Source organism: Balaenoptera acutorostrata, chromosome X, assembly GCF_949987535.1.
Source record: "Balaenoptera acutorostrata chromosome X, mBalAcu1.1, whole genome shotgun sequence".
Classification (NCBI taxonomy): Eukaryota; Metazoa; Chordata; class Mammalia; order Artiodactyla; family Balaenopteridae; genus Balaenoptera; species Balaenoptera acutorostrata.
The window spans coordinates 113,160,062-113,170,373 of NC_080085.1; the positions used below are offsets into that span (position 1 = coordinate 113,160,062).

Here is a 10,312-nt window from a genome sequence, read left to right on the forward strand (position 1 = left end):
TGAGGTAAGTTCTAATAATCCTTTGCTTTTATTGTCTCTGCCTCTGATAACATGCTTAGAAGGTCTTCCTCAGCCCAGGATTATAAAAATGTTCACTTGCGTTTTCTTCTAGTACTGTCATGGTTTGATTTTCTTTTTCATGTTTAAATTTTCAGGGGACCTGGAATTTACTTGGTGAAAAGACATGTCTGGAATGCTTGTGGTGCGCCAGGCTCTATTCCAAATGCCTTTTGTGGATCATCACATTTGAATGCTCAGTAACTCAGGAGGTGGGTGCTAGCAGTAGTGTTGTTTTCACAGGGGAGGAAACTTAGGAACAGGGAGGGTGGGTACTTATCCAAGACCACACAACTGGTGAAATCTGGCCCATCAGTGGTAAAGTCTAAACAGGGTTGTTGTAAGGAATAGAGTCAGCATGTGAAAGGTTTGTGGAATATGGTAGTCAATAGAAGGTAGAGTTTATTATTATTATTACATAGTTCTCATAAACATAATTTCTGATGGCTGCATATTATTTGAAAAATGGTATATAGTTAAGACAAGTATATCTCTAAGATATTATTCCTTCAAAAGCATGTTTAGAATTCCATGGTAACAAACAAAACCTTTATTTTAAGAAATAATTGTCATAAAAAGAAATCCTGGAAGAATGTTATCAGTATGTGAAGAGTTTTATGGGATAATGGGATTAGAGGTTTTTACAAAAATCTTCTTTGTCTCTATACTCCAGTTTTCTTAAAAGAGCATGTTTTTAAAATGTTCTGATCAGAAATTTAGCCACAATAACTGTTCTTATTTTTAAAAAGGCTATGACAAAATGATGCAGCTGCTGTGGAAAACAGTTTGGCGGTTCCTTAAAAAGTTAAGTATAGAATCACCATATGGCCCAGCAATTCCACTCCTAAGTGTATACCCAATAGAATTCAAAGCAAGGAGTCAAACAGATTGTTGTACACCAATGTTCAAAGCAACATTATTCACAGTAACCAAAAGGTGGAAACAACCCAAATGTCCATCAACAGATGAATGGATAAACAATATGTGGTACATACATACAATGGAATAATTATTGTACGAAGGAAGGAATTTCTGATATAGGGTACAACATGGATTAACATTAAAACCATTATGCTAAATGAAATAAACCAGACACAAAAGGACAAATATTGTATGGTTTCACTTATATGACGTATCTAGAATAGTCGAATTCAGAGAGACAGAAAGAATAGTGGTAATTAGGGGCTGCAGGGAGAGGAGAAGGGGAAGTGATTGTTTAATGAGCTTCTGTTTGGGATAATGGAAAGTTCTGGAAATGGATAGTGGTGGTGGTTGCACAACATTGTGAATGTACTTAATGCCACTGAATTGTACACTTAAAAATGGTTAAAAGGTTAACTTATGTTATATATATTTTACCATAAACAACAACAACAGCAGCAGCAATGACAAAAGGAGACAAAATTAGACTATCGCATAGAGTGCTGGGCTTAAATGAGGTAATTCATGTGAAGTGCTTAGCATAATGCTGGGCTTGTAGGGAATCCTCAATAAAGGAAGGACAAATGTATTTCTAATAACTGGAACCATTTAAAGATGGAAAGGGCTTCCTTGTGGATGAGATAGTGAGTTTCACGCTACTGGAAGTGCTTAACAGGAGGTAGAACAGACTTCTTAAGTTTTGTATGCAAATGAATCACCTGGGGATAGTGTTAGAATGCAGGTTCTAATTTAAACAGGTCTTTTGTGGGGCCTGAAATTCTGCATTTCTAACAACATCAGGTGATGTTGATGCAGCCAAGTGAGCTAGATGATTCTTTGGAGTGTGTGGATGCTGGAGGAGGTACATGATAATCTATCAGGTGGAGCATAAAGTTAGATCTCTGCTGTCCAGTGCGGTGGTCAGATTGCCACACGTGACTATTGAGTATTTGAAATGTATCTAGTCTGAGATGAGTTGTGAGTGTAAAATATACAAGAACTTAGTATAAAAAGAAACTATAAAACATCTCATTAATACTTTTTATATTGATTACGTTCTGAAATGATATTATTTTGGTTATATTGGGTTAAGTAAAATGTTAAATTTTTTAAAACGGCTATGAATGGAAGGTGATCGGGCAATATCTAGAGGGTGTCACAGGGTTAGAAGAGGATTTTCTTGCTTTGGTAGCCTGGAAAGAACATGAAGCTAATAAGAAAGGGAGAAGTTGGCTCTCCAGGATCAGCAATGGGGCGGTGAGTGAGAGAGCAAGGTCTACAAGGAGGCTGGAGGTAAGGCAAGGTTTATGTGGCATGTATACAGTAATAGAAAAGACGGAAAGACTAGAAAGAAACACATAGAAATGTTAACGCCGGTATCTGGGTAGTGGGGATGACGTTTACATCTTATTTTTACTTCTTTTGTAATATATGTTTTTGTATTTTCCTTTTTCCTCCATAAAGAGGCATAACTTTTAAAACTGGGGACTTTTAAAATCGGGCAAATATAGAGGGACCATAAATTAGAGGTAGCTGGAAACACTGACTTTAGCACGAGGCCACCCTGCAGGAACTTGTGACAGGAACATGCAAATCACAAGAATGACAGTATAAGCACGTGTGTAGGCATAGAAAAAGGACTAGGAGGAGGTGCTCCACACTGTTAAGAGGAGTAGTCTTTGGATGTTTGGCTTTCAGGTAATTTATACCTTCTTCCCACTTTTGTATATAGTTCAAATGTTTTATAATGACTATGTACTTTTTTATAATCAGAAAAATGAAGCTATTGTACTTTCAAAAAATAGGTATAGTCCTTTATCACAGAAAACAATAGTCCCACTATATTCTGCGTGGATAAAACCACATCTTAGGATCTTGTCTCCTGCTGGCCTGGAAGGAGCAAGTGGTCGTACTGTGAACTGCCTATGGAGAGGACCGCATCGTGGGAAACTGGGGACTGCTTCAGGGGCTGAGAGTGGCCTCTGGCCAACAGTCAGCAAGAAACTGAAGCCCTTGTGGTACAGCTGCATAGAAGTGAATTCTGCAACAACCTGAGTGAGCTTGGAAGTGAATTCTTCCCCAGTCAAGTCTCGAAATAAAAACACAGTCTGGCTGACACATTGATTGCAATCTTGTGAGACTCAGAGCCCGAGGACCCAGTCAAGTCACGCCTGGAACTCCTGACCTGCAGAAACTAAGAGACAGTAAATGTGTGCTGTTTTAAGCCACTAAATTTGTGGCAATTTTTTTTAACACAGCAATAGAGAACTAATAGGTCCTCCCACCAGCAGTGTATGAGAATTTGAAATGCTTTCCACCAAACCTCTTGTTTTGACAGTCCTTTTAACTTCAGCCATGCTGGTGGGTGTGCAGTGTGATTTTAATTTTAATTTTCTAGGTGACTAATAATGTTCAGCACTTTTTCATATGCTTATTGGTCATTTGGATCGACTCTTTTATGAAGTGTCTTTCAAGTATTTTTCCCATTAAAAAAATGAGTTGCCTGTCTTTTGATCACTGAGTTTACGAGCTTTTTTTTTTTTTAACTTTTGAGTTTATTTATTTATTTATTTATGGCTGTGTTGGGTCTTCGTTTCTGTGCGAGGGCTTTCTCTAGTTGTGGCAAGTGGGGGCCACTCTTCATCGCGGTGCGCGGGCCTCTCATTATCGTGGCCTCTCTTGTTGCGGAGCACAGGCTCCAGACGCGCAGGCTCAGCAACTGTGGCTCATGGGCCCAGTTGCTCCACGTCACGTGGGATCTTCCCAGACCAGGGCTCGAACCCGCGTCCCCTGCATTGGCAGGCAGACTCTCAACCACTGCGCCACCAGGGAAGCCCGTTTACGAGCTTTTTATATTGGATATGAGATGTTGTGGGATACATGATTAAAAATCTCTTCTCCCAGCCTGGAGCTTGCCTTTTCACTCTCTTAATTGTGTCTTTTAATGAATATAAAAACGTTCTCAATTTAATTTTTTTCCCCCAGTTTTATTGCGATATAATTGACATAATATTGTATTAGTGATGTGAACTTCACCTCAATTAGTAAAAAAAAAGGTCTTCTGACTCCAAATAAAATTCTCTTTTCATTTTTTAAGACCAGATGTTTCTCTTGGGAGAGTAGAAGGATGAAAGCACGTTTTGGTTCAACATAAGTGAGAGTTTTCAGAGTTGTCAAATAGTGTAATGGGCTGACTTGTGATCTATACTTACACTGGAAGCATTCTAGCAGGGACCGGACAACTGTCTATAATGAATATTGTAGAAGGGACCGCTAAATCTCCTTCCAACTTGAAGATTCAAGGATTCTATTCTCTTGAACAGCTTATCTCTTGGAGAGATCAGAATTTGAGCATAACACAAGACAGAGTATAATCAAATATGGGTCTGTGTGGTAGAGACTACAAATAGAAGGTGATAATGTTGGAAACTAAGCAAACTGCAAATGTGTTAAATAAAAGTGTGCTATGTGTTTATAATGCTATTTTTAAATTCATCTATTGTAGATCTTTTAAAATAAGTCGTTTGAAAACAGTGCTCCTTTTTAACAAAATTTACCTAGGTGGTTGGTGAGATTAGCTGGTAGTGGCAGTGGCTGAGGAGACAAAATTGCAGTGCAGTCTCGTAGAAAAGCTAAGATAGTGATTTGGTCACAAAGAGAGCCAAAATTCTACAAGGTTGAGCAATCTGGATGTGAGGGACAGGCCCAGGCCACAGCCACAGCTGGACATACGATTCATGTCACTGGAGAGAGTATAGTCCTTCCAAATAAGAGAGACTCTAAGCTACAACCCCCTTAGTGCGGCTGAAAGGGAGTACTTTGCTGAGATGTAAATTTAAGGGTATTCGCATTTTGGAATGCATGTATGGGTTTCTTGCATTATCTCTATATTTAGTAAGGAAGTTTCTGAAGGTAACAAGGGTATTATTAAAGTTGAAAGCAGTATAGCAGTGGTTAAGAGCCTGGGCTCTGAAGTCAGAACTGAGTTTGAGGTCTTAACTTCTTAAGACCTCAGTTTTCTCATCTATCAAAAGGGGGAAATAATAGCGCCTGCCTCATAGGGTAGTTGTGCGCACATGAAGCTCTTGGCAGCACCCTTGGTAAGCATTCCATAATGTCAGCTAATACTATGTGTGCTGCCTGAATAGATTTTTAAGTGGGGGAAAAAAACCAAGATGTGAACTAAACTGAGAAAGATCCTTTTGGAACAAAGGTATTCCCAACATTTATTCATTTAACAAATAATTGTTTAGGGCCACAGGCCTTGCATTGACTTACTTTTACTTATACTCAACGTCTAAACCATAGTATTTTGTATTCTTGCGTGATTACGGAACCTTCACGCGAGAGGCTTAAAAACATAGCCCATTGGTTAACGTAATCACCTATGGTGCTTTGAAGTTATCCTTCTGGCTCCTGGGGTGGGGCTAGAGCCCGAAGCTGGTCACCAGGCCCTCTCATCATCTGCTGGCTGATTGTGAGGTGCGGATTAACTCGGATTCCCCCGTTAGTATTTCTACTCTTCATTTTCTTTATCTTGAACTTTTTATGGTCCCTTTTCTGCTCCTAACTTGCTGTTTCTCAACCATGTGCTTTGAGCACCTGGCGACCTCAGACCTGGTGCTGAGGTTATTTGCTTATTTGATCTTTATTTCTGCCCCCACCCTGCCCCACTCCTCCCCCCCCCCGCCCCACTCCCCCCCCCAGCTCAGGCACCTCTCTAAATACCGCTCACTCCCTTTCCCTCATTTTTCCACTTTTGTTTTAAGCATTTGCCCCGCCCCCTCCCTTTCCCTCCTTTTTGGTACTCTGCTCGCAGGCGCCCCGCTCCGCCCCTTCACTCTGCTGGCTCCTCCCCTCGTACCCCGTCCCTCCTTCTCCTAGTCCTTGTACGCGCGAGGTGGGTGGTGATGCGGTGACGGGGCGACATCTCTGTACCCACGTTAGCTGCAGAAGCTGCCAAATTTCTCACGTCTTAGCCTCCTCTCCCTGCACCTCCCTAGAGTCAGGTTGCCCCGTCTGGGCCTTTGCGCCTGCAGCCTGCCCGACTCCCCCATTAAGACCCTTGTCATTTCCGCCTCTTATTTCGCGCCTTCTCTTTTAGGCTCGGAGGGGACGGAGCTGGAATGGCTGTACCACCGTTGCCGAGGCGACGACTTGGTTACTTCCGTTGGTAACAATACTTCCGGGTTGGCGTTGCAGTGGCGCTTCCGACTGTGGGAGCCTCGGCTTCCCAGTCGTCCGATGAGCCCGAGCAGGTGAGGGAGAGCTCCTGGGCTTCCAGGCTGGGGAGCGGGGCTGGGCCGCGCCAGGCCGCGCGGGGCCGGGCTGGCCTGGTTCCCGGCCTGGGAGGGGCTTAACGGTCCTTTGGTCTCTCTCTCCCCTCAGCTGAGTCCCTTCCCTGTCTTTCACTCTTCTGGCATCGGTGGTTTTACTTCTTCTTCGATTGAACCCTGCTTCCTCGACCCCCCAGGGAGGCCGCCTCCTTCAGGCGCCTCCCTTCTCTCCACGAACTCGCTCTGACAGCTGAGGAACTGGCAAGATCCTGCTACCCAGAGGGTGAATGGGTATCTTTCCCGGAATAATCCTAATTTTTCTAAGGGTGAAGTTTGCAACGGCGGCCGTGATTGTAAGCGGAGTAAGCAAACACCTCCATTGTATTAGTGTGACGGATGCTGTTGAAAGATGCTCCCCTTCAGTTTCTACCCCCTGCCACTCCTTGAGGTCCAAGGCATTGAAGGCATCTATTAAAATGCAGTTCAGCTAACTAATTGGGATGACAGCCATTGTTAACATGAATTAGTTTCTCAGACAAGGTAACAGCAGGGACATTTGTAGTGTTCTGTCAGTGTTTCCTTGGTTTTTTCAGGCTGGGGATGCTTCAAGTCATCATGAACTCTTCCCTCGCCTTCATTCCCTACATCATCAAGTTCCTTTGTGTCTCTATTTTAGAAGTTTATCTCTAACCTCACTGCCAACAAACATCTTGTCTGCTTTACTTCACACCATCCTAAGCTAGTTTCCCTGCCTCTCCTGCTTGTAATCCACTGGTTGGCTGCAGCCCTAGTAGGCTAACTAAATGTGGTAGATTTCCTCAAGTCACTTCCCTATTCAAAAACTTACAGTATCCCTCCCACCCTGCCACACACACTTTGGTTTCAGGACTTTCAATTTAACCTGTTCCTTATCATACTTTTCGTCTGATATTGTTTCAGTCAGATAAAATAATTCTCTGTTCCAGTTAGATTGCACTCTTCCTTCTGAAAACAAACCGTACTGATGCTTGCCTCCACATGCTGTGTTTTTCCCCACGTTTGTATCTATCCATCCTGTTCTCCTCCCCACACCCTCTCCTTACCTGTACCTTTTGAGAGTCTACCTGCCCTCTGTCAAGGCCCACTTTAAGTTCTCTCATCTGCATAAGCCTTTTCAAGTTATTCAAGCCCACGCGGATTGTCTCCTTTTCCATGCTTCTCCTGCTCTTATAGTTTGTGCTACATAGTTTAGCACTTATTTTTTTCTTTAATGAGCTACTCTGATTTCTTCCACCAGTTTATAAGCTCTTTAAAGGCAAGAACTGTATTTCATACAACTTTTATCCCCACACCCATCTCCTTAATTATCCAGGAAACATAAATATTGTCATGGTGTTAGAACGTATGTATATGTGTGTGTGTGTGTGTGTTTTAAACATCACGTTTATACCCATAGCACATTTGGGCATTTAGTATGCCTTCAATAAACATTTGCTTGACTCTCCATTATTACCTCCTGAATCTGAGAATCTCTAACGCCTACTCTTCCTTAAAGGAGAAAGCAAGAAAGGCACCTGCATTTTTCTGACCAGATCTTTGGAGTAGTGTAACAGGGTTATGTAATTTGTGTTCTAGATATTCTTCTCACTCTTTAGGCTATAAGATTTCCCTTAGTCAGGCTTCAGAATACGTGTCTGCATTTTTTTTTTCGTGTCTGCATTTTGAAGGCATTTTTCATTGGCTTCTTAACACGATAAAAATATTTAAGGTACTATATTTCTATTTCAACTCAGATATGACTCTTTTCTTTTACCCATATCTGGGGATAGCCCCCACAAGTCAAAATCATTTTTAGAGTGCTTGGAGTATTTTACACAAGTAATTCTCTGCAACAAAAGCCAGGGGAGAGAATTAGTAGGGAGAGAATCTCTGAGGATCAGCAAAGTGTCGTGTACAGTGTGTAGCATTGGTCAGGTCCAGTAAGTTAACTTTCAAATTTTCCCTGTAACCTTTTACATACAGGCTGTATACATGCATAAAGGACATCACACTGGAACCAACCAAGTATTTATCAATAATGGGCGTGTACCCAGTTCTGTGCCAGCTATTGTAGGGGTTATAAAAAGTACTGTATGACAGACTCTAACTCCATCCACCTCATTACAAATACCTCCATTTCATTTCTTTTTATGGCTGAGTAATATTCCATTGTATATATGTGCCACATCTTCTTTATCCATTCATCTGTCGATGGACATTTAGGTTGCTTCCATGTCCTGGCTATTGTAAATAGAGCTGCAATGAACATTTTGGTACATGACTCTTTTTGAGCTATGGTTTTCTCAGGGTATATGCCCAGTAGTGGGATTGCTGGGTCGTATGGTAGTTCTATTTGTAGAAATGCCAATTTATTCAACATCATTTGTAGAAAAAAACATATTATTTATTTTGTGAGGAAGTTAAGATCTTGGCTATTTAAAAAAGTAATGAAGTATTCTTGGGTGGTTAAGTTTGCATATTCTTAACTTTAGCACAATGTAATGATAGACCCATCCCCAGCAGAAACAGTAAAATGATACAGCCATGATGTGGTCTATTTTGTATTGGTAGTGTATATATGTGCTGTGGATGGGGGAGGGGAGAAAATGGAGTGGGAGGGCTGAAGGCCTTAGGGACTTGTATGTAGTTCGAAAAAGTCTGTGAAGGGATTTTGATAATTCTATTGTTTTCTCTCTAAACAAGATTGAAAACTGCATACAATTAATTTTGCAATGCTTTATATTTTGAAGCTTATAATACCAATCTGCTTTGTTTTCTTAAAAAAAAAAAAAGTACTGTGAGACATGGTGTCGGCCTTCAGGGATCTTACCTAGTTAAGAGAGAAAATAACATGGGGCAACCAGAAGATAAACCTCATCCTAGTCATTATTTGTATGCCTGAGATTTAAGATATAGAAGGGATAAATGAAGGCTCAAAAGAGCATTATACAGCTGTGGAATAGGTATGACATAACATGCATGCATATATACAGCATTATGTAAAAGGTTTTAGCTGACATTTGAATGATTCAGTAGTGTGATATGGCCCCCACAAAAGTGACTGCAATTTTCAGCTGTAGTAATTGAAGTGTAATATAGAGAATGACAAAAATGATTGTAGATATTTAGCTTAAAAAAATAAGATGTAGAACATGATAGCTGTCTTTAAATATTTGAAGGACTCCCCTAGGGAAAAAGAATAAATTGTTCATATTGCCTCGAAAATATGAGTGAAAACTAGGGGAAGGCAGACTTTTGGCTCAGTATGAGGAAGGAATGTCTAAAATCAGACCTAATCAAAGATGGTACAGGATTTCTTCATAACAAGATTCTTTCCTGATATTGGAGGGAAAGGTATTTTACTATGAGATGGGGGTGGGAAGGTGGCAGTGGTCCCAGAGTTTTAGATTTCATGGACCAATAAAATTTAAATGAAAGTGTGGGGAGAGAGCACAAAGTAGGGTAGCCAGTCTTATTTTGCCAAATAAGAACACTAAACAAAATCAGCTACCAACTACTAATACATTTCATACAAGAAAGGTGATTTTTAAAAAATGCTCCAGGAGTAGGAAGAACATGATCTTCTAATAGTCCTTTACATTAAATACATTTAGCTGAAAAGAAAGGCACTAGGTGCCCTTATTTTCTTTAGTTCAACCCAGAATCATGAACATTTCATTAAAGAACCACTGGGCTAACGGACCTGAGATTGTGACTGGTCTTTCTGGTCCCCTGCTGTGGCTTTGCCCCCTGCCTTTAATTGCTTTATTATTGCTCCCTGAACCCTGAGCACATCTTCTTTATTAAAAGGCTGGGTAGCACGTTGTCAAGTCAGGCTTCTTCTGTGATGAAAAGAGTTGAAAGAAGTTACAAAGAGAACGTGTTGGAGACAAGTATAGCAGCCATTTGAAATGTTTGACTGTTTTGGGCAATCTCTAAATTGGTGAATGGAAAGGGCATTCCCCCTTTCCCCATCTTATAGAAGGGATATGCCATGGTCCTTGCTTTTCCATGCCTACCCTCTCATCATTTGTGTCATG

At 41.1% G+C, this 10,312-nt stretch overlaps 1 protein-coding gene across 2 annotated transcripts in view; it reads left to right on the top strand.

Annotated features, from left to right (window-relative positions):
* Positions 1 to 6,102: 6,102 nt before the first annotated feature.
* Positions 6,103 to 10,312, top strand: part of SLC25A14 (solute carrier family 25 member 14) — a 38,365-nt gene continuing 34,155 nt past the window's right edge. The window contains exons 1-2 of one of the 2 annotated variants that reach the window (XM_057537510.1): positions 6,123 to 6,236; positions 6,367 to 6,616. In XM_057537510.1, the coding sequence (XP_057393493.1) occupies positions 6,542 to 6,616 (75 nt within the window). In that variant the 5' untranslated portion in view covers positions 6,123 to 6,236; positions 6,367 to 6,541. Of the gene's footprint in view, positions 6,237 to 6,366; positions 6,617 to 10,312 lie in introns of both variants that reach the window. The other variant, XM_057537511.1, reaches the window with a different exon arrangement.